This window comes from Artemia franciscana, chromosome 1 (assembly GCF_032884065.1).
Source record: "Artemia franciscana chromosome 1, ASM3288406v1, whole genome shotgun sequence".
In the NCBI taxonomy this organism is placed as follows: Eukaryota; Metazoa; Arthropoda; class Branchiopoda; order Anostraca; family Artemiidae; genus Artemia; species Artemia franciscana.
The window spans coordinates 40,484,380-40,509,905 of NC_088863.1; the positions used below are offsets into that span (position 1 = coordinate 40,484,380).

At 36.2% G+C, this 25,526-nt stretch overlaps 1 protein-coding gene across 5 annotated transcripts in view; it reads left to right on the top strand.

Moving 5' to 3' along the window:
- LOC136029582 (potassium voltage-gated channel protein Shal-like) overlaps positions 1-25,526 on the top strand; it is a 249,845-nt gene that overhangs the window by 72,156 nt on the left and 152,163 nt on the right. For all 5 annotated transcript variants that reach the window (XR_010618087.1, XM_065708079.1, XM_065708105.1 and 2 more), the window contains exon 3: positions 20,959-21,121. Coding sequence is in view for 4 of the 5 variants with exons in the window: in XM_065708079.1 (XP_065564151.1) it covers positions 20,959-21,121 (163 nt within the window). In the remaining variant the exon portion in view is untranslated. The remainder of the gene's footprint in view (positions 1-20,958; positions 21,122-25,526) is intronic.

The following is a 25,526-nucleotide window of genomic DNA, read 5'->3' on the forward strand; positions in this document are numbered from 1 at the left end:
GTATTGAATTGGATTTTGTGTTTTTCATCAAGATTTCACTCTATTTTGGTATCTTTTTCCCGTTTTCGTAGCACTATGCAGAAACTGTCATGCTAGAAAGAAAAAATATACAATGGGCTATTTTAAACATCACTAATATTAATTTTTAGTGCTAATATAAAAATTGAATTCTGTTGATTATTCAATTGTTTTTAAATTCCTTTTTCTTATAGTTTCAGTTAGCATTTACGAGGTTCACTTCATGCTAAACTCTTTGTACCACGAACAGCTTCAGAATGTCTTCCTATTTTAACTTTTTTTTGTGAACCTGGTTGCAATACAGTGCGATTGGCTAAATTGGACAATTTAATACATCTTTAATAGAGTATTGTGTCTAGCCAAACCGCTTTTCTAAACAAACGGTCGTATTGAATCATCTCTTTCTCAATATCAAATATGTAGCTGAATACTTGGCTCCGCCTCCCACATTGCTGAAGAATTTGATTTGGGAAAGTATCAAAATTGACGTGGGCTCCCTGTCAAAATTTGGCTCAATCTTGACTACTAGATTGATGACCGTTTTTGTTCTTGCGTCAGTTCACACAACCACGTGGATATTAATTGTAACAATGAGGACTTATCTGAAGGTCAGTTTATTTTGCTTGATGGTTTCTGTCAATGCAAGAAAAGAAAAATAGCAAGAAACGACATCCAGACAAAGGGAACAAAAAATGGAATGGGGGTTTGAGGAATGTTTGTGATGCCCTTTCAGGCACCACAAGTACGGCCTATCCAGTAACAAAGGTCCCTATAGAAAATTCCCCACTTGTGAACCTTTTTTATTTTAAACAATGTTTTCTAAGTTTTTAAACCATGTTTTTTATTACTGAGTCTGAGGACTACGCACTTTCATGATTTTTTTTTTTTTTTTTTTTTAATAGAGAAAGCAAAAGTTACATGCAAAGTATTCTAATCTGATGATGATTGTAGTGACACTGATTTTATAAGTTATTTTCATTAATATTAATTTTGTCTTTTCTATCGATTTATAACATTTCGTAGATTCAATATAGAAATTATGCGAAGTAGGTCTCTTCGAAGAAGCCACATAAGTGGCACTTTTTGGTGTTTCCTTCTTTTAATTTGTATGCCAAATTCTGGATTTCATACAAGCTTAGCCTTGGTGGCGGTGGCTGGTTCATTAATATTTCCCCAAACTGTTAACTAACGCTCATAAATTAGTTGCAGGTGCGTCGCCTTAGGAATAAAGAGTAGACATGCCCGTGGGAATGTATCTTGGAGGGCAGATATTTTGGGGGAGGGAGAAGCTTTCAACCCCCAACAGGCATATTCTGAGAAAAATAATGAGAAAATTGCATAAGTTTGGACATTACGAGGGTGAGGGTTGTGAGTGTGACTTCCGCCCTTTGTATGTGTGCGTAAATAGGACACATTAGTTTTAAGAAACCTTGTTTTGGCCTTTTAATCTTTAAGTCTTTTTTTTTAAGGGCTATTGCCTGAGTAGTGACTTTTTATTCGAGATTAATTTAAAAAACTTTTTCCACAAAACAAGTTTTTCAAAAAAAGTATAGACCTCCATTAAGCAAAAAATGAGCGGGAACAAAGTCAAATAATCTTTCACGCGTATAACTACCACAAATCACACTTAATAAATAAATGAAACTCAAAACGAACAGAAATTAAAATACATAGCCGAGTTAAACTCAAAAAGAGCAAAAACCGACATGAGTGAAGCTTATAACCCCCATGCCTTCTTGAGACCAGAACATAATTTGCGCTTTACTGAAAAAACAAACAAACAAACAAATGACCATGGATTGTCAGTTTAATTGACATATGCTGTTATTTATTCCTTAAACTTTTGATAATTTTTTTACTTATGAAAGTGAAAAATGTGAAAACATTTAAAGCGTATTTTGTTTTCATTAAAGCACAAATTATGTTCTGGTCTTGAGAAATAGCATTGAATTGCGGTAGTACTATAAGCAGCAGTAGTATTAACATATTGCGTTTTGGTCAATAGAAAATCCCTCTTGTCCTGGAAGTTTCAACTTAATACAATTTGGCCATTGCTATGAAATTCCTGATATGTCCTTTGAATAACCTGTATGTTCATATACTTCTTGAGGTTTTCATCTCAATGCTCTTAGCCTTACAATTAGTTGCAATTGAAGTAGTAGTAGTAGTAAATGTAGCAGTAGCAGTACTATTTGCAGTAGTGTGCAAACATTGCCTTTTGGTGAGAAAATTTTCCCTTTAAGCATTCTCTGAAAGCTACAGCCTAATACCCAAATCAGTTTTTGAGATACGCTATTTTGACAATGTGCATGCACATAGCGTATTTTAATTTAATTTAAGTTTCCCTTATGCTGTAAATGGAGTAGTGTGGTAGTAGTAGTGGCGGTAGTTGTTAGTATTGGTAGCATTCAAATATTACCTTTTTGATAATCTCCCTTATCATTTCCTGAATTCTCCGAATTAGTATACTCAGTTATTCCTGTGTTAAACCACTTTGACAATCTGTATACACAGCATGTATTCTGATTTAGTTCAACACTCCCCTCAACATTCTCTGAAAGGATCACCTGAATGCCCTTAGTCTTCTTAAAATGTGAAGTTCAAACATGCATAGCATACCTTTCTCAATAACGTATACTATGCGTTAACAATGAACGAACTGCCTAACTTACAGCCCTTGTCCTGAGGACTGTGTGGAGGTTGATATCACTAAGCGCATAGCTACTGAATCTTTCAACAATGCTCAACACATAGCTCTCTTATAATTTCAATTGGATGTGTTTTGTGGAATATTAGGCTTTGGTGGGGGGGGGTGATTGCCCTCCGTTAACTTTTGACTCTTAAAAAGGGCACTAAAACTTTCAACTTCTAATCAAATGAGCTCCATCCATACGAACACCTGTTCAATAAAAACCTTATATGCCGCGGGACATAACTTACAACCCTTGCTCTTAGGTCCTGGGACATTATGTCCACCTTAAAGACATTGTTATATGATTTTTGGAATATTGGTGACAAAATGGTTATCTCAAAATCTCAATTGAATACACTTCGGGAAAAAAGGATATCAGGAAGGGTGCTAGTTGCGTTCCATCATGTTGGTCTCTGAAGAGGAAACTAGAACTATACCTTTCCAATCAAATGAGCTTCTTCTGAGGTTCACACGGCCACTCCTTTAATAAAAACCTAATATGGCCTTGGGTAATAACTTACAGCCCTTACCCCCAGACTGGGGGATTTTGTCACTCAAATGCCTTGTTATGAGATCTTTGGATTATTTTTGAACAAATGGCTATCTACAAAATTTCTATCGGATGCATTTTGGGAAAGACCACTTGGGGGGGGGGGTGACTGCTTCACGATCATTTTTACTTAAAAAGAGCATGGAGCTTACAACCATAACTGACAACCGTTGCGCTGAGGATTGTGGGGGGTTGTCATCCTCAATAAATTTTCATACCTTTCAACTACACTGAACAAAATGGCTATCTAAAAATTTTTATTAGATTTGTTTTGGGAATTGATGGACGTATGGGGGGGGGGCTTAATGACCTCTAATGACTTTTGCCTATTAAAAAGGCACTAGCCCTTTCAATTTCCAATCAAATGAGTCTTTTTCGTAGTTTCTACGACAACAAATGGCCATTTAAAAAATTTTATTAGGTGCATTTCGGGAAAAACCTCCAATCACTTTTGACTATTAAAAAGGGCACTATCACTTTCAATTTCCAATCAAATGAGTTCTGTTTGAAATTTTTGCAACAGCTCCTTCGATACGAAGTGTCCTGGTCTTAAAAAAAAAAATACATTGTGCCCACATCGCTCTTTACTTAGGCAGTGCTATTGCGCTGCCTATGATAGCCATCATCATAGACTTTATCAACTTTTATTTACAAAAGTTCAGTAAAATGCGAATGACATAATTTCATAGCGTTAATCTAATTGTATAAGTGTGTTCTTGACATTACGGCTATTTCTTCTTCTATTTTTAATACGTTACGACATTATAATGGTCAACGCTGACTCTCTTTGGACAAACTTTTTGGCTGATCCAATAAATATGTAACAGATTATTCCTGGCATATTCAATTTGATGTTACAAGCATAGTTTCAAAGGTTTTGTAGTCATTTTTGTTCAGGCTTGATGCAATATATCCCAGTTTCTGCCTTGCATAACATGCATATTACACTTTTGGTAAAACTTAACTGATGATTTTTTTTTGTGAGCAGCTTTTTAAGCCCTGTCGAATGAGTCAACCAAGAATATCCTAGGTGATTTATAAAAAAAAACAATGCCAAGAGTAATACTTTTTTTTATATATATAATTTGAGAAATGCTTGCATCTGCTCGGTCAAATTCAAAATGAGAGTTTTTTTTTTTAATTTTATATTAAAAGAAGAGCTTTAAAAGGGTCTAATGAGAAGTTTTTCCTGCTCTGTTATCTTGTGTAGGATTTATTTTTTCTACTGAATAGAAAAGCCGAAGGAATATATTGTCTGAATGTTTAAAATAATTTAAGCGAAAGGGTGCAACTCGCAAATGTAATATTTGAAAAATGCCAAGACAGTGTTCTTGCCTTCCGCTATATACGGTAAGAAAAAAAATATGGTTTCTAAGTCTATCTCAAAAACTAAATGGGGATAGTCAAAGTTCCGCAGCCAATATTATATTTTATTTGCTTTTTATCCTCATCTGCTTTTGGTAAAATTACCAAAACAGGTATTGCAGCTTCCTAGTGAGTAGAAGAATTGACAATTTATAAAACGGAAAAGGTTTGTCAAAACGATAGAATCTAAATTTCTACGTTTGACAAGAACGATTTTATTATTTACACAATTTGTCGATCGTTCTTTAGACCAGATCTTGATTTTGGCTCCCAACTATAAACCAGATCAGCTGATTGGATTTATTTCGCATCTGGAATTTACATTCGCTGGAATCCGTTTTCCTAACAGGCAAGTGTGTTTAACATTTATTTTCCTGTGAGTTTATTTGTCTCGGCGGAAATGCTCAATAGTTTCATTTGCATCAGTATATTTTTTTAGTGAGTAACTAATTCACTTGAGAGAATCCATTGAATCAAGCCAAATCATCCTTTGTTTACTAATTATACTGGGTTTTGTCTGATTGTTTGGCAGTCGATTGGAAAGACAGACTAAAAGAATAGTTTTTATTAGGGGACTTGATCACATTTTTTGCATTTAAATTCTTACAAGGTATGTGTATGAATATATCTTTGCACAATTCCTTACAAGCTTTCGAAGGAGGTGCTCAAGATGATTTAGTTCCAGCTGTTAAAAATCAAAACACATTAAGTGCAAGCAAAAGTCTTGAAGTGAAGGAATGATTATAGATGGTAGGCTACATTTCATAATAGAATTTCATTCATGACGTGGGGACGTTTAGCAGCTTTTCAAAGGTTACCAATCGATAGAGTGAAGAGGTGGGCTGCATACTGTCTTTTTACGAGGTTGAATGTGTAACTTAGATTCTGGCACTACTTCTTGTGTATCTGATCGCGCATTTAGTTTTATCTACTTTCGTCTCCAGGTCTGTACTTGTATGGCATCGATTTACGACACGACTGATGAGTAAAACTTTGAAAACAGCAATGATTATTATCCTTTCATAGTTTATACAGAACAAAACTGGGACAAAGTTCACGGTGTGTTCAAATTTTGATTGTCTGGTGAGATAAAGCAATAGCCTAATGTTTTGCTTAGTATTTTAAGACCTGGTTGATAATTCTCAATTAAATTTCCGAATAGAGGGAGGGGAAAGTTTTTTTTTTAGAAGCGATTTGGGTCAGTAGAGATATTTTTTTTTATTATATTTTAGGATGGAATCTCTTTCGTTGGGTGTTCTAGTGTCCAAACAGGCCACATATTTTAATTATCTTCCTCAGTCGTTTTCTTTTTTGTAAGACTCTACATGTCAAATAAAATCTTTTCTTATATGAACCTATCATAGTTGCCAAAAAATGAATAGTTTCAGCAAGGATCAAGATTAACCCTTATAATATGATGTCTCTGTGTGTAACCTGTTTAGCAGACTCTTTATGTGCTTATTTATTTTTTATTTTTTATATATATATTACCCTGGCCACACATTTTTTATTCTTCTGAAATCTAAACTTGTCTACTACTGCTACTTCTTCTAACAACTTACTGCAGCACGAAACTGCCCGAGGCCAACACAGCTACACACACTCTTCCCCAGTCCATATCCATTTAAAGCATCTTTCTTTGTACTCTCCCAAGAAGCTTTTTGCCAGTTGGCCAAAAAGAGCAATTTTTAAATGTCTGCCATCTTTCATTCCGCTGAACACGTCCATGGTATCTGAGCCTTTAACTCTTTATAGTCCTAGAAAGCGGGATAGAATCATATTTTATGGACAAATTGCTGTTTGAAATACAGTCAGTCAGACGGGCACTCAATACAATCAACACAATTCCTATGAAAAAAAAATCAAATAATTTGACCGTTTCAGAACCATACTTGACCGGTGTCATCATTGTTGCTTCCGATTTTCTAATATTTGTTCGCGAATTCGTCCTCCTATTCTTCCAACCTTTTTTCAACTGTGAAAGAATGCCCTGGACCTTGGTTATTCTACTTTTCATATCTTCACTGGATCTCAATCTTCACTTATAATACTACCCAGGTAAGTGAAACTATCCACTTGATTGATCTTTTCATTACTCAACATGGTTTGATCACCTTTACCTGTTCCCAATCATTCATTATGCTATCATTCATTATGCTATCATTCTCATGAAGGGTGTTCAAATCATCAGGCTAATGTAGTCTTGGAGAGTTTTAATTTCCTACTTGATTCCATTCTCTTCAATATCCTTTACCTTGTTCCTTAGGACAAATTATATCAAAATGATTCATATAAATAGGGATAGAACGCAACCATACTTAAATTCTGATTCACATAACCAGCTACTAACTTCATATCCTACCTGAACCGCAACAATGTTATTCTTGTACATAGAACTAATCACTTTAATCAATTGAATTGGTGTACCATACAATAATAGCACCTTAAACTAAAGCTCCTCTATCGACCGAATCAAACACTTGCTCATCTATCTCTATATATAAAAACTAGCTGTATACTATAGATATAAGCCTTATATCTTGTGATTCCTCGACACGCTTTCTTTCCTTACTTTCTCATTTAGCCGCAAGCCTTTTGCCATTAACTCTTTGAGCCGCTTCCTCGGCTGTTTCTTCTGTCATTGTAGGATTTATACTAAAATTTCTCTTTGAATCGCCCCCTTATATACTTATAATGACGTCATATACAAAGCCTTATATACTTATAATTACGTCATATGCGTACAAAAAATCAAACATACAACTTATTTATATATATATATACTAGCTGTTGGGGTGGAGCTTCGCGCCACCCCAACACCTAGTTGGTGGGGCGCTTCGCACCCCCCAAGCCCCCCCGCGCGCGTAAGTCGTTACGCGCCATATTAGTTACGCGCCATTGTAGTTGTGTCCCTGTGTCCCACCTGTGAATAGATATATATATATATATATATATATATATATATATATATATATATATATATATATATATATATATATATATATATATATTATATATATATATATATATATATATATATATATATATATATATATATATATATATATATATATATATATATATATATATATATATATATATGTTTTTAACTACGTAAAACATGCGAATATACAACATTCTTCGCTGTCCCATTGTCTATGCATATAAATAGATTGTCAGGTTTACTGACTCTTGAACATGCAACATATAAACAATCCGTATTTAAAAAAAAACAATCCGTATTTAGATCTATACCTCATTATTATAATGATGTGTGCCTATGTCCCGGTCGTCATTTATATTCCCTGTGTCCCAGTCGTCATTTGTGTCCCGGTGTCCCAGTTTGTAATTTCTCTTTGAGTGTCCCGGTTGTCATTTATATTCCCTGTGTCCCGGTCGTCATTTGTGTCCCGGTGTCCCGGTCTATAATTTCTATTCGAACAATCCCTGTGTCCCGGTCGTCATTTATATATCCCGCCTGTGCCCCCGGCGTCCCCGTTGTAGTTGTGTCCCTGTGTCCCGGTCGTCATTTATGTTCCCTGTGTCCCGGTCGTGATTTGTGTCCGGGTTTCCCAATCTGTAATTTCTCTTTGAGGTTCCCGGTCATCATTTATATTCCCCGTGTCCCGGTCGTCATTTGTGTCCCGGTGTCCCGGTATGTAATTTCATCAGTTGAAAAACATGACGTCAGTCGACAAACAACTTCATGACGCATACAGCTCAATCCTTAAAATGACGTCAGTCAACAAACATGACGTCAGTCGACACCCAAACATGACGTCACTCGACAGACACACACACACACAGACAACTTATTTTTATATATATAGATATATAGATTTCTGTTTGACATTAGTGATACTTTCTCTTTGAGCCACAATGTAATGGTACTTTTTCTCTGAGCAGCAAATATTTATATTGAATAAGACGTCATATTGATTATGACGGCATGCCCCCCCCCTAAAGCAAGGCGTTTGCAAGGTGCTAATTTTTAACTGCGTAAAACATGTAGATTCACAACATTTTTCGCAGACCTATTGTCTGTGCATATAATTTGATTGTCCGGTTTACCAACTCTAGAACATGCAACATATAATTCTCTATGGGAAAAACCATCCATATTTAGATCTATACCGCAATTTTTAAATGATTGCCCTTGAGTTTTGTTGATGGTGATTGTAAATGCTAATCGAATTGGGAATTTCACTCTTTTAAATTGGAAAGGCAGATCCGTTGAAATCATGGAAATGCAAAAAATAAGAACAGCCTTACCCCTGGAAGGCCCTGTCAAGATTGTTGCCTCTATTGCTCGTAAAGTCGCAAGCCTGGTTTCGCGTTGCTCTGGTGATTCCTCGACACGCCCTCTTTAATACTATCTCTGTCAGCTGCAAGCCTGGTTTAGCGTTGCTCTGGTGGTTCCTTGACAAGCCTTCATTGACATAAATTTTACATTCCTAATTTGGCCCTTTCTCTTTGAGCCACAAGCCTGGTTTCGCATTGTTCTGGTGTTTCCTACTGGTGTTCCTTTTTTGGTGACATTATAGGATAATTTCTCTTTGACATTAGTGATGCTTTCCCTTTGAGCCAAAATGTAATGGTACTTTTTCTCTGCGCCGCAAATATTTATATTGAACTAGCTGTTGGTGTTGGCCCCACCACCCCCCCAAGCTCCCCCCCCCCCCGTGCGCGTAAGTCGTTACGCGCCATATTAGTTACGCGCCATTGTAGTTGTGTCCCTGTGCCCCACCTGTGAATATATATATATATATATATATATATATATATATATATATATATATATATATATATATATATACTAGGGCTTGGGGGGGCTTCGCGCCCCCCCAAGCCCCCCCACGCGCGTAAGTCGTTACGCGCCATATTAGTTACGCGCCATTGTAGTTGTGTCCCTGTGTCCCACCTGTGAATATAGATAGATTTATATATGTGTTTCAAACTACGTAAAAATTGCGAATATACAACATTCTTGGCTTTCCCATTGTCTGTCCATATACAAAGCCGTATGTACTAATAATGACGTCATATGCAAACGCTCTTTTTACAAACAAACAAACATGCATACACACAACTCGTTTTTATATAGATAGATAAATAGATAGATACAATACAAATTAACTACGTAAAACTTGTGAATATACAACAGTCTTCGCTGTCCCATTGTCTGTGTTGCAATCTTTTAAATTGAAAAAGCAGATCCGTTGGAATCATGGGAATGCGAGGAATAAGAACAGCCTCACCCTCATAAGGCCCTGTCAAGATTGTGGCCTCTATTAGGTTTTCCATTGTTTTTTTTTACGGCAAGTCGCGTGCCATTGCAAAGCTTTGGTGGGTTGATATTTCTTAAAAGTATTATTGGTACGCCTATTTTTAGTTGTAGCACGTGTGGTGGAAACCCAGAAGGATCTATGGAATTTAAAAATTCAGATGGATAATTAACCGCTTCATTTGGTTCCGAAATACAATTAACTGCGTAAAACTTGCGAATATACAACATTCTTCGCTGTCCAATTCTCGCTGCATATAAATAGATTGTCAGGTTTACCGACCCTCGAACATGCAACGTACAATTGTCCATGGGAAAAACAATCAGTATTAAGATCAATACCACATTTTTTTAATGATTGACCTTGAGCTTTGTTAATGGTGATTGCAAATGCTAATCGAATTGGGAATTGCAATCTTTTAAATTGAAAAGGCAGATCCGTTGGAATCATGGGAATGCGAGGAATAAGAACAGCCTCACCCTCAAAAGGCCCTGTCAGGATTGTGGCCTCTATTAGGTTTTCCATTGTTTTTTTTTACGGCAAGTCGAGCGCCATTGCAAAGCTTTGGTGGGTTTATATTTCTTAAAAGTATTATTGGTACGCCTATTTTTAGTTGTAGCACGTGTGGTGGAAACCCTGAAAGATCTATGGAATTTAAAAATTCAGATGGATAATTAACCGCTTCATTTGGTTCCAAAACTGTGTCGACTGACTTGTAAAGGACTGCCTGGTCTTGAATCTTGGTCAAAACAATATTGTTGATTTCGTGGACGTCTATATTTTTGGGTGCGAGAATCGCTCTTTCACTTAGCCATTTATTATTTTTATAATTTTTTAGAATATTCGGAAATACTTTTTCAATCAATTCATTTTTGGACGTCACTAAATTACAGAAATCAGCAGGTAGTTGTATACGTCCTGAAATTGAGTCTACTGGGAGCTTTCCGTTTCCCATTGCCAGCAATTGATCTGAAAATGTTTGACCAGAGTCATCGTTTTGCAATCGGACACGCATATTTGTAGTTAATTTTAATGTTTTTACGTGTGCCCATAGACTCTTTGAGCATCTTCATCAGTCATTGTAAACTTAAACATTAATAGATTTCTACGCGAACATATGTCTTATATAACTTGAATGACGTCACCTTCAAAGCAAAAATGACGGCAACTAATTTCATGACGTCAGCCGAAACATGACGTCACCTGATCCACAGATCCACAGACAGACAGACAACTTATTTATATATATATATATATATATATATATATATATATATATATATATATATATATATATATATATATATATAATATATGCTCAAATAATAAATATATGCTCAAAGATTCTATGCCAAAAAACTTGCTGCTGATAGAGAAAGTCAGAAAAGAAAGCGTGCCGAGGAACTATCAGCAGCAAGTTTTTTGGCATAGACTCTTTGAGCATCTTCATCAGTCATTGTAAACTTAAACATTAACAGATTTCTACGTGAACATATGTCTTATATAACTTGAATGACGTCACCGTCAAAGCAAAAATGACGACAACTAATTTCATGACGTCAGCCGACACAGAAACATGACGTCACCTGACAACTAATTTCATGACGTCAGCCGACACAGAAACATGACGTCACCTGATCCACAGATCCACAGACAGACAACTTATTTATATATATATAGATAGATATATATATATATATATATATATATATATATATATATATATATATATGTTTTTAACTACGTAAAACTTGCAAATATACAACATTCTTCGCTGTCCCATTGTCTGTACATATAAATAGATTGTCAGGTTTACCGACTCTTGAACATCCAACATATAATTGTCCATGGGAAAAACAATCCGTATTCATATCTATGCCTCATTGTTCTAATGATTCCTGTGCCACAAACATTCCCTGTGTCTCCATCGTCATTTATATATCCCCCCTGTGCCCCCGGCGTCCCCGTTGTAGTTGTTTCCCTGTGTCCCAGTCGTCATTTATAGTCGACAAACATGACGTCAGTCGACACACAAACATGACGTCAGTCGACACACACGTCCCAGTCGTCATTTGTGTCCCGGTGTCCCAGTCTGTAATTCCTCTTTGAGTTTTCTGGTCGTCATTTATATTCCCTGTGTCCCGGTCTGTATATACCTTCGTTTTTGAATTGGTATATGATGAAATAAATTTTTTGTTTTTTTCCTTTTTTCTTTTTAGTTTTTTTTTTGGTTTTTACCTTTTTTTAGCTTTTTTAATTTTTTTTTTCTTTTTTTGTTTTTTTTTTGTAGTTTTTACCTTTTTTATTTTTAATTTTTATTTTTATTTTTTATTTTTAGTTTTCTTTTTCTCCTTTATTTTTCAGTTTTTTTCCTTTTTTAGTTTTTTTTTCTTTTTCAGTTTTTAGTTTTTTAGTTTTTAGTTTTTTTTTTCTTTTTAGTTTTTTTTGTAGTTTTTACCTTTTTTTTAGTTTTTTTTTCTTTTTTAGTTTTTAGTTTTTTACCTTTTTTTTTAGTTTTTTTAGTTTTTTAGCTTTTTTAGTTTTTTTAAGTATTTTCTTTTTAGTTTTTACCTTTTTTAGTTTTTTTCTTCTTTTGTATTAATGCTAAAGCCAAGGTTCGAACCTGGAACCTCTCGGACCTAGAACCTGGAACATAACGCTTTACCAACTCATCTACTTGGGCTTGAATACATTCGTTTTTGAATTGGTGTATGATGAAATAATTCAGACGTCATATGCGGACAGACAGACAGACACAAAAACAAACAACTTATTTTTATAAATATAGATATAGATAACACGTCATATTAAAATGAAAAGCTTTCTTGACGTCATATTGTGACAGACAACAGACAGACAACAGACAGTACATTTTTATATATATACTAGCTGTTGGGGTGGCGCATCGCGCCACCCCAACACATAGTTGGTGGGGGTGCTTCGCGCCCCCCAAGCCCCCCCGCGCGTAAGTCGTTACGCGCCATATTAGTTAAGCGCCATTGTAGTTGTGTCCCTGTTTACCACCTATGAATATAGATAGATTTATATATGTGATTTGAACTACGAAAAACATGCGAATATGCAACATTCTTGGCTTTCCCATTGTCTGTGCATATACAAAGCCTTATGTACTTATAATGACGTCATATGCAAACGCTCTTTTTAAAAACAAACAAACATGCATAAAAACAACTCGTTTTTATATAGATAGATAGATAGATAGATACAATACAAATTAACTGCGTAAAACTTGCGAATATACAACATTCTTCGCTGTCCAATTGTCGCTGCATATAAATAGATTGTCAGGTTTACCGACCCTCGAACATGCAACGTACAATCGTCCATGGGAAAAACAATCAGTATTAAGATCTATGCCACATTTTTCTAATGATTGACCTTGAGCTTTGTTGATGGTGATTTCAAATGCTAATCGAATTTGGAATTGCAATCTTTTAAATTGAAAAGGCAGATCCGTTGGAATCATGGGAATACGAGGAATAAGAACAGCCTCGCCCTCAAAAGGCCCTGTCAAGATTGTGGCCTCTACTACGTTTTTCATTGTTTTTTTTACGGCGAGTCGCGTGCCATTGCAAAGCTTTGGTGGGTTGATATTTCTTAACAGTATTATTGGTACGACTATTTTTAGTTGTAGCACATGTGGTGGAAACCCTGAAAGATCCACGGAATTTAAAAATTCAGATGGATAATTAACCGCCTCATTTGGTTCCAAAACTGTGTCGACTGACTTGTAAAGGACTGCCTGGTCTCGAATCTTGGTTAAAACAATATTGTTGATTTCGTGGACGTCTATATTTTTGGGTGCAAGAATCGCTCTTTCACTTAGCCATTATTATTTTTATAATTGTTTAGAATATGCGGAAATACTTTTTCAATCAATTCATTTTTGGACGTCACTAAATTACAGAATTCAGCAGGTAGTTGCATACGTCCAGAAATTGAGTCTACTGGGAGCTTTCCGTTTCTAATTGGCAACAATTGATCTGAAAATGTTTGACCAGAGTCATCGTTTTGCAATCGGACACGCATATTTGTAGTTCATTTTAATGTTTTTACGTGTGCCCATAAATTAGAATTTTTCAGGCAAGCATTCATTTCGTCTGCAGGGGTTGATCTAGGTATTATAGGTAATGTTTGCCTGAAATCTCCCGCAAGCAATATTAATGTGCTGCCAAAGGGTTTTGAATTCCCTCGCAAATCTTTCAAACATTGATCCAGAGCCTCGAGCGATTTGTTGTGTGCCATTGTGCACTCGTCCCAAATAATAAGTTTGCATTGCTGCAATACTTTACCCATCCCAGATGATTTGGAAATATTGCACGTGGGAGTTTCTGCAGAATGCAAATTCAGAGGCAATTTCAAAGCGGAATGAGCAGTTCTTCCACCAGGTAGCAACGTTGCGGCTATTCCGGACGACGCAATTGCCAACGCTATATCATTTTTTGATCGAATTGATGCCAGAATCAGTTTTATCACAAACGTTTTACCAGTACCTCCTGGCGCATCCAAAAAGAAAATTTCTCCAACGTTGTTATCGACACAATGCATTATCGTATCATAAATGTCTTTTTGTTCCGACGTTAACTTGGAAATGTTATTTTATACATACGACAATAGATCACTCGTACTGTAACTTTGTTCACGATCCAATTCTACACCTGTCGAAACAGCAGCGGTACGATTAGGTGAAGGCATTCCCAAATCCTGAAGAGGTTTGTTTGCCATACATACGCACAAATCTTCTATAATAACTAAAGTGTAGTTATAAATTTCTGATGTAAAATCAAAAGTCATATCTTACATCTCTAACCGTTTTCGATGGAGTATATCTTTGGACATTTTCGATTTATATTTTCCCCATAACGCTGTAGGAGCTGAAGGAGAGCAAGTTGTTAGAATGATTCCAGACAATGCATGAATTTGACTTGGAGTTGACGTTTCGCACGCGTCATTGATGCAGTTATCCCAGTGTTGGTCATTCTCCAATAAATTCAGAGCTTGGCATGCACTACGGTAAGTGTCATGTATAGTACCGTTTACAGTTCTCAAATACTCAAAGGACGTCGGACCGGGTACATTCACCAAAAGCAGGCGTAGAAAGAAGCATTCATGTTGATTGGGGTGAACGGTGTAGAGTCTTCCTATCGTGGTATCTTTGAAGATGGTAAGTTGGCCGTCGACTGACTTACCCTGTTTTCGATGTTCAAGTACTTTATTTTTAGTATTCCACGTGTAATACGAAGGCACTTCAGTATACAGCAGTTTTTTGCAAAAGAATCATTTTTGCATAGCGAAAAGAAAACAGTTAACTTTGTATCCGTTGGATTCAGGGCTCTTTGTTGCACGTTGGATTCCGAAAAATAAACACGTTGACCATTCTGTAAATGTACCGCTAAGTGAACAACATCTGGACTACGTTCATGTATCGGAAATGAAAGAATTCACCAAATAGCTTCATTACTGCTTATGTATCTTCCAGTCTGATATTGTATGATTTCGTCGATATGTTTGATTTCGGACTGCAAGCCAAAAACTGCCATGTCACTGCCTTTGTTGACGTATTTACATATGTATTTGATTGCTTTTACGGAGTTACAGTATTCAACGTTTATATGTGCTTTAAATGTTTTTGATAATAATGGGGAATATGGAACAACCCACTGGTTATATACTTCGATGGTGGTACCGTTACGCTTCTTTATTATTGCTGTTTTACCGCCATCTTCAGTAGATCTTCTTCTATATTGTGGGTAACCTTCATTGCCAGTAATTGTGTTGGGTACTAAAAGTCGATGATATTGCTTTGTGCACCTTCCTTTGGCCATGCATGGTGAATTTTCGTTCAGTGCACCGCAAGGTCCATGTATCATATTTTTTAAATAATATCGTGTAACCCCTTATCGACATTTTCATCAGGTATTTCAGCGGAAATCACATCATCAATTTCGTTAGAAGTAATTTTATTATGTAGCCAGATTAGTATATGTGCGTGTGGCAATCCTCGTTTTTCCATTCCACTGAGTACATCCAGCATCACACTGACCCAAACACTTCAAGTTTTACTATGTAGTTTATCAGTGATTTCAACTTTTGCCGGAAGACACGGGCCGTAATGTCATGTCTATGAACCGCCGATTGTCCTTGAAGTAAAAGCTGATGTATCTCGTCCCAAGATTGATTACATGTAAATGTAATAAATAAATCTGAACGACCATAGAGACGAACATACGCAATAGCATCTTGAGCATATTCATGCATATGACGGGGACTGCCAGCATATGACAAAGGTAAAATCGTATATCTCTATCGCCCTATCAAGATTGTTGCCTCTATTACGTTTTCCATTGTTTGTTTTTTTTTACGGTAAGTCGCGTGCCATTCAAAGCTTTGGTGGGTTAATATTTCGTAACAGTATTATTGGTACGCCTATTTTTAGTTGTAGCACGTGTGGTGGAAACCCTGTGAGATCCAGGGAATTAAAAATTCAGATGGATAATTAACCGCTTTATTTGGTTCCAGAACTGTGTCGACTGACTTGTAAATTACTTCCTGGTCTCGAATCTTGGTCAAAATAATATTGTTGATTTCGTGGAAAGTCTTTCTTCTTGGCTGCCAAAATCGCTCGGTCACTGAGCTCTTTATGATTTTTATAATTGGTTAGAATATTCGGAAATACCTTTTCAACCAATTCATTTTTGGACTTCACTAAATTACAGAATTCAGCAGGCAGTTGTTGGAATCACAAGAACAACGTGAAAACAGGCTCTTGGCTCAAAGAGGTAATACCAAAAGAAAACGTGCCGAGGAATCACAAGAACAGCGGGAAAACAGGCTTGAGGCTCAAAGAGAAATTACCGAAAAACATTATGCCGAGGAATCACAAGAACAACGTGAAAACAGGCTTGCGGCTCAAAGAGATACTGCCAAAAGAAAGCGTGCCGAGGAATCACGAGAACAACGTGAAAACAGGCTTGCGGCTCAAAGAGATAATGCCATAAGAAAGCGTGCCGAGGAATCACAAGATCAACGTCAAAATTATCGCCTTGCATTCAGGTAAAGCCCAGTCGATGATTATAGCTTGAGTAGATGTGTTCACATCGGACTATGTCTAAGATTTGTCCCTATTTGCCCCTTTCAGATGACAGAGATAGTAAAAAAGGAAGACGTGTCAAGGAATCGCCAGACCCATGCGAAACCAGGTTTATGGCTTTACGTCAACGAAGGCGTGTCGAGGAACCACCAGAGCAACGCGAAACCAAGCTTGCAGCTTTACGTAAGGTGTGTCGAGGAACCACCAGAGCAACTCGAAACCAGGCTTGCAGCTGACAGCGATAGTAAAATAGTTTTGGATAGGTTCCAGTTTTGGAACCAAATGAGGCGGTTAATTATCCATCTGAATTTTTAAAATCCGTGGATCTTTCAGGGTTTCCACCACATGTGCTACAACTAAAAATAGGCGTACCAATAATACTGTTAAGAAATATCAACCCACCAAAGCTTTGCAATGGCACGCGACTCGCCGTAAAAAAACAATGGAAAACGTAATAGAGGCCACAATCTTGACAGAGCCTTTTGAGGGTGAGGCTGTTCTTATTCCTCGCATTCCCATGAATCCAACGGATCTGCCTTTTCAATTTAAAAGATTGCAATTCCCAATTCGATTAGCATTTGCAATCACTATCAACAAAGCTCAATGGCAATCATTAGAAAAATGCAGTACAGATCTTAATGCGGATTGTTTTTCCCATCGACAATTATATGTTGCATGTTCTAGAGTCGGTAAACCGGACAATCTATTTATATGCACAGACAATGGGACTGCGAAGAATGTTGTATCTTCTCAAGTTTTACGCATTTAAAAATTAGCACCCTGCAAATGTGTTGCCTTAGGGGGGGGGGGGTTTAGGCTTGCGGCTCAGAGAGAAATTACCAAAAGAAAGTCTGTCGATGTATTACAAGAGCATCGAAAAATCTGGCTTGCGGCTGAAAGAGAAAGTAAAATATGAATGTGTTCGAGGAATTACCAGAGTATATCAGAGGAATCACCAGTTGTATATCCGCAAGTTACGCAGTTAGAAATTATCACCTTGCACACCTGTTGTTGGGGCACGTTACGGAAAAAAAAGTAAAAAAAAAGAAGAAAAACAAAATAAAAAAAGAAAAGAACAAAAAAAATAAAAAAAGATAAACAATTAAAAAAAACTAAAAAGAAAAAAAGGAACAAAAAGAAAAAAGAAAAAAAAATTAAAATTAAAAAAGCGATTACAAGATTTCAAAAACCTTGAAAAAGGACACCAAAACTTTGAAGCTTAGTAGATATGATTGTTGGAAATTAGACTTGCTTTAATTATCAAATATCTTTGAAAAAACTGCAATAGAACACAAGGGAGAATGAGAATCCATATATTGAAGCCTACTCCATGCTGTGCTGGGGCCCAGCGGCAAAGCCGCCACGACCCAGCTAGTTCTTAATAATAAAAAATCATACCTGCACTATCTCAGGAACAGTTTGAGAGGTTAAGTTGCAACTTTCAGGGGCTGTCTGGGCCAAGTGGATAGGCAATTTTGACTTGAGAGGAAGGGTAGGCGTAAATCGCAATAAACTATGTATCAAGGTTATCAAAATGAAACATCTGTAATACTCCCGTAACGACAGATTGGGAGTGAGCTAAACTTTTGGAGTGTTGTGGGAGGGAGGATGAATAGGCCTTTAAGTTATGTGCTTAGATATGGAGAAAAATGTGTTATCCGATCCACCTAAAAGTTTCGATATTTAGTTCAGATGGAGCAGTCATCCTATCCACATTAAAGTCATGAGATAAATCAAAAGATAGTTCATTTAAACAAACTATTAAAATAGTGAATTTTCTGTATCTCTGGATTAACTAGGCGAATTCAATTGAAATTTTCAGTAAATATTTTACGAAGGCAGGGGACTCAATGTATTATGTCTGAGAAAAGACATCAGGGTTCGGGACCATCCTTGTCACCTTTTGGTTCATTGTAAAGAGGATCGAAAATGTTTCTTAAAAGCCCAAAACATTAATCCGTAAGCCATCGAGTCAAAGAAATCCCCATGCACAGAAAAAAAACTATAAAATAGAACTATTTCATTTGAATATGGTCCCGAACTTTTTTTTTTCATTATATAAGGATTGTAATATCTTTGTGTGTTCCATTTACTTGATTTTAAGTGTTTTTGATACCTCCAGACGAAACGATCCTAGTAAAGACCGAACAATGTTGTCATCACTTTTACCCAAGCCACTCTTTAAATGAAAAATTACACAAGAGAAAAAGCCTTCGACTTTGTATTACCAGAACTAGTAAAGAGCTAATTACGATGTCACTGCCACCCATGAAACCCTTTAAAATATTTTAGTATGACGTTGTTTGTGGTTTAACCTACGATTGTGTAAATAAAATTGTATTTAAGATATTGCATTTTGTTAACTAAAAAAGCATATAGATATAACATTTTCTTTTAAAACGAGTCCTTAAACAGCTCCCTACAATATTTCAGTGCCCCGATCGTAACGGAGGAATAATAAGCGTAAAAAAAGAGGAAACATTCTATTCATTAGTCATAATTTCAATTATGAATCTATGCTAAAGGACATATCGTTGCCACAGAAAAGAGGAAAACATTAGTGATTCTCCTTCTCGTGTTTGAATTCTATCGAGTTACCACAGGGCTGATGAGCTGTCTATTGCATGCCCTTTTGAAAGCATCTGCGGCTTTAGAGCTCTTGCTAACAGCGTCCCGGCGAGCATTACACTTGGAAAGAGCACCATCACACTGCCACTTATATGCCATATCATCCAATGCCTTATCAGCGTTTGTGGATACAAGCACATTGAATGTACAACTAAAACATCCGGAACGAGGTCGAAGTCCGAAATGCTCAAAGCATTCATGCCCACTCCGATTACTAAGAGTTTCTTCAGAAATCAAAAATGAGAATAAGTCATATTGACCTGCTTCATTTTCATTTAATTGCCACTCACTTACCTCTCATCACTGGATGTTGTCGGAAATTCTCCAAATGTTTTACTAAAGTTTGAGGCATTACCAGTTAACAGCTTCACGCACCTTTCTTTCAACTGCATTTTTATGTCTTGCAAAGACACCACTCAGCTGCTCAGCGAATTTGTCGTAAATATATGAGCCCTTAAAACGTGGATATGCAAGAACAAAAGATTTCCACCTTAAATCTTCGTAAAAAAAGAAATTGGCAATCATTCCCGGGTAGCTTTTGTTGATCGCAGACCCAATGTCTGCAGTCAAGGATGTATAATATGTCAGTTCAAACTCACGAATCATAGCCTTCTGCCGAAAGTAAAACAGTTCAAAATAGGGATGATACCTTTTTATTGACAGTGAATAGATATAAAATTATGTAACTGGATATTTCGAACAGATATACGGTGTTCATCATCAGCAGTAAAACTCTGCTTTATGATCAGCAAGAGTTTTACTGCTGATGGTGAACACTATATGTGTTCGAAATATCCACTTACATAATTTTATATCTATTCACTGTCAATAAAAGGTATCATCCCTATTTTGAACTATTTTACTTTCGTCATGGAAAGGCAGTGTGGTCTTCGAAGTTATCTATAGCCTTCTGCACTTCATAGCTGAAATGTGGAATCCGTATCCATTTTTCTGTTAATTTTAAAAACCATCCATTTAAATATAAAGGTAATTCAACATAATCATTTGTTTTCTTGTTTAAAATTTCAGCTACTGGGCACATTTAAGAAAAGCAGAATCATGCGAAAGCGCTGCAGTGAGACTCTTCCCAGTAAAGCTGGTATTGAAATTGAGCATAGATCTAAAAGTACTTGACTACTAAGGTACCTTCAAGCACTTCTAGTTTTTACTTAAATACGAATATTAGGTAATTTTGGAATCTTCTACTTAAGTCCAGTACAAGTACCGACATTATTTACTTACGTAACTGCTTAAATACTTTTTACTTAATTAATTCCAAATACTGCTATGATGATGACATCTCTTTCAGTTATGGTGATATGGTCCCAAAGACAATAGCTGGGAAAATTGTTGGTGGCGTTTGCTCACTGTCAGGTGTTCTTGTTATTGCTCTACCTGTTCCTGTCATTGTATCCAATTTTTCCCGGATCTATCACCAAAATCAAAGAGCAGACAAAAGAAAAGCGCAGAAGGTAAGAATCCTTAATCTTTCTCATCATGGCTGTTAGAATTTTCTTTAGGCAAATTTTCTTTGGCTCGTAATGCTTGGTAGGTATCTTAAACTTAATGAATCAGCCCCAAAATTGGCTACACAGTTTTTTTTCTTGTTTGGTATATAGATATTTGTGGCCACTAAAACGATCTAAAAAGGATCAAAACTTTAAGGAAGAATTTGTACTTTTCTGACGATGGTTGTATAGAACATATGATGAGGCCACGACATCAAGAAGATGCTCAAATTCCCTGTGTTTATAAGAGATAACTGACATTGAGAATCAATATGTACAAGTCTGCTACGATGCCGTGCTGGGGCCCTGCCTAAAGATTGGCTACTTTGGCGAATTGCCAATTCAAAATTGGCAAAATAGGTTTTTTTTTGTTTTTTTTTTTTTAAACTGGCATATTGAGATTTTTGGCCAAAAAACGATCTAAATATGTCACAGCTTTAAGGAAGAATTTTTATTTCTCCCTGGATGGTAACATCAAATTTAATGTGACGCCATGACATCAAGAAGAAGCTCCCTCTGTCTGCGGCTAGAAGACAAGCGAGAATGAAAATCCGAATATAAAAGAATGGGGTCCCATTTTGGGACCCAGCGGCAAAGCCGCTGGTCTCCTGATTCTATATTTACCTAATCACTTTTTTTGACCAGTAACTATAAATTTAGTAATGTATTTATGAATTTTTTCTCAAAAACAGCTGTAAAATTTGCTTGAAAAATTGGCATTGTGAGATTTTCCAGCCTGAAACAATTATTTAGAGAGGACATGAGTTTGAGAAAATTCGATAATAGCCTTAATTTTAAAAAAATCATGAGTGACGTCATATTCATATTTATCATTATTGTAATGATATCATCTATATATATATATATATATATATATATATATATATATATATATATATATATATATATATATATATATATATATATATATATATATATATACATATAATTTGTTTGTCTGTTGACTGGCGTCATGTTTGTGTTTCTACTGACGTCATATTTGTCGACTGACGTCATTTTAAGGATTGAGCTGTATGTCCTCCTGAAGTTGTTTGTAGGCTGACGTCATGTTTGTCAACTGATGAAATTACAGACCGGGACACAAATGACGACCGAAACCCTGGGACACAGGGAATATAAATGACGACCGGGACACACAAAGAGAAATTAAATACTGGGACACCGAGACACAAATAACGACCGGGACACAGGGAATATAAATGACGACCGGGACACAGGGACACAACTACAGCGGGGACGCCGGGGGCACAGGGGGGATATATAAATGACGACCGGGACACAGGGAATGTTCGAAGAGAAATTACAGACCGGGACACCGGGACACAAATGACGACCGGGACACCACAACTACAATGGCGCGTAACGACTTACGCGCGTGGGGGGGGGGCTTGGGGGGTCACCAAGCGCCTCCACCAACTAGGTTTTGGCGTTTCGCGAAGCGCCACCCCAACAGCTAGTATTATATATATATATATATATATATATATATATATATATATATATATATATATATATATATATATATATATATATGAATTCATGTAGCATCCGTAGAGGAGGCTATATAACTTTCTTATTTGAGTTTAATTATTAGTCTAGGTTGAGAACCACCCTAAGGAGTTCTATAATTATAAGAAGATATGACAAAAGAACGACCTAAAAACACCAAATTTATAATAATTATAAATAAAGATTAGCTAGAAATAAGAAATTTTTGTCGAGGCATGTTAACTATTAAACGTGATGATTCCAAGAGAACGACCCGAACAAAGTAAATTCCCAATGGGTGAAAATGAACCACTCTGGACCACCAAATGAGACTAGACTGACATGGGCAGCCAAAGCAAAGGACATTGAAAAATTGTCTCATTTAGTGAAAATCCAACATGATGAAGATAGAACACTGTGGCTAGAAACTTGCAACAATGGGGATCAAAATGAATTAGAAATAAAATGAAGAATTAAGACACTTGCGGCTAGGAGACAAACGATAGCGGGAATCAGAATGTGTCAATAATAAAATGAGGAGCAAAGACACTTGCACTTAGAAGACAAGCGACAGCGAGAATCAAAACTTGCAAAAAAATGAAAGTGAAGATCAAAGACGCTTGTGGTTCAAAACTTGCAACAGTGAGAATCAGAACCAATCATAAATGAAATGACAGCGCAGAATCGTACCGTTATCAGAAATGCAGCAGCCAGTAAATTAACGATTCAGAAACGAAAGTGAAGAAAAAACATTTGTGCGGGTAGAAAACAAGCGACAATGAGAATCAGAACGAGTCAAAATGAAAGTGAAGAAGAAAAATATTAGTTTAATAGAACTACTTTGTTTCAATCTTCGATGCCAACTAGCTGTGGCATAAAATCCAGTACAAACCTACAAAGATAACGTAAATTGCACAATTGTTGAATACAAGTCACAGAGATCCTTCAACATTGCTTTTATTCGTTGTGGAGCCCTCCATTTTCCCGTGGAAAGGTAGAAAACAGGAGTAATTCATTTTCAGAGTGCTGTTTGCATGTTCGAACTGGATTGCCACCTCAACAATATCCAAACGAACTGGTTTGCTTTTATCTGGACGTCAAATGCTCTATAAACAGTTCCAGACGAATCTGACAGCTTCCAAACATGCAGCTCGTTTTGACTGTGCCAGATTGTATTGATTATACGTTGCGATTTCTATTGGTGATTTAATTGAGGGAATATTTGAAGAATGACTGTTAAATCATAATTTCAATTTAAGGAAGGATCGTGTTATTTTAGCTTCGCTCAACAAAGAAGCTAGTAAATAATTGCAAAATTGTCGGTCACCTCCAAGGAGAATGCAAACTTTATAATAGTTATGAAGTTATGACAAAGAGAAAGAGAATGTTATGACAAAAATTATGACAAAGAGAAAGGAGCAACTGAATACACTGCAAAATTCTTCAATTTAGTTTATACTGCAGATTTGCCACTTCACGACTTAAAACTAAAGAAAAATACAATAGTTGTGCTTTTAAATACGTTAGACATTTCAGAAAGGATTTGGAATGGAACCCGCCTTGTTGTTCTAAATTATGTAACAACATAATTAAGGCGAATATAGTTATTACAGAAAAATCAGGAAACGAGGTTCATATTTCTCTAGTTACGCTCGACTCCATTAAAGGTCAATTAAAAGGTCAACTTAGATGCATTGTTAAACGATATCAATTTCCACTGCGAGTTAGCAATGACAATACATGAATCGCAAGGACAAGCTCTCGAATTTCTTGGCGTCCACCTTCGTATTCCTGTTTATAATAAAGCAATGTTGTACCTGGCATTTTGTCAAGATGAATCCTGCGGTATGAGACCCAAAGGGGCCCAAGTTGCTCTTTGATTTAGAAGATGATAATTTAATTTGTAAACCTATTGTATTTTGAAAAGCAAAAATACTAAATGAGTTCTTTTTCTCAAAGTATTGCTGTCCAAAAGTTCAATGTTGATTTTAAGAGACGGGTTTAAGGGATGGTGGCGCTCCGCGGACCTCGGGTAAAGCCAGATATACTAGGAAAAACGAATGGAAACTAAGTAAAGAAAACAAGTTTTCACAAATAAAAGTTAAGAGCGAAACTAAAACTTAAAACGAACTGAAATTATTCAGGACATGAGAGGGCTGCCCCCTCTCTTTACGCTAAGGTTTTATAGTGTTTTAGTAATACTCCTCATTCCAGTTCAAAGGCTCTTGTGTTTAACCACTCGTTTTTGAGGAATTGGAACAATAGTTAAACTTTGGCAGAAAACGTTGGGCATTGGGGAGGGGGCATTGTCCCTCATATACGGAATAGTTTTTGTTCATCTTAAGGTTTAATATCACTCCTTACTTTCATTTCAGAAAAGTTGTGTCTTTATTTAGTTTTCTGTGAAGAACTATGGAAACTCAAGTCTTTTGGGGTGTTAGAGTGATAAGAACAACCGTGTAAATGCAATCACACATGTTGAACATCATTTTACAACTTCCGTCAAGGCCATGTTGATTTTTAAGAGTGTAATGACACAGTTTTGCAAGAATTTTGCAAATATACTTATGCTAATAATTTTTGAACATTGAAGCTAGAATTAATGAATGTTGAATATTTGAAATCACCAGGGAAGAAAAATTTCTTCTTTTGTGTGTAATGTTTTATCATATTTGATTCGTTCTCCTTTATGGAAAAACTTTGTGTGGTTCTATTGAATCCAAAGCAACAGAAACAAGCATTACTTCTTGGGCAGTTACTTCTCGTATTTGCTCAAATTTCATGATAGGAAAATAAAACTTTGACTCATTCTACGGAAAGAAGATTGAAAGGCATTAAGTTAGACTTAAATGGCACATGC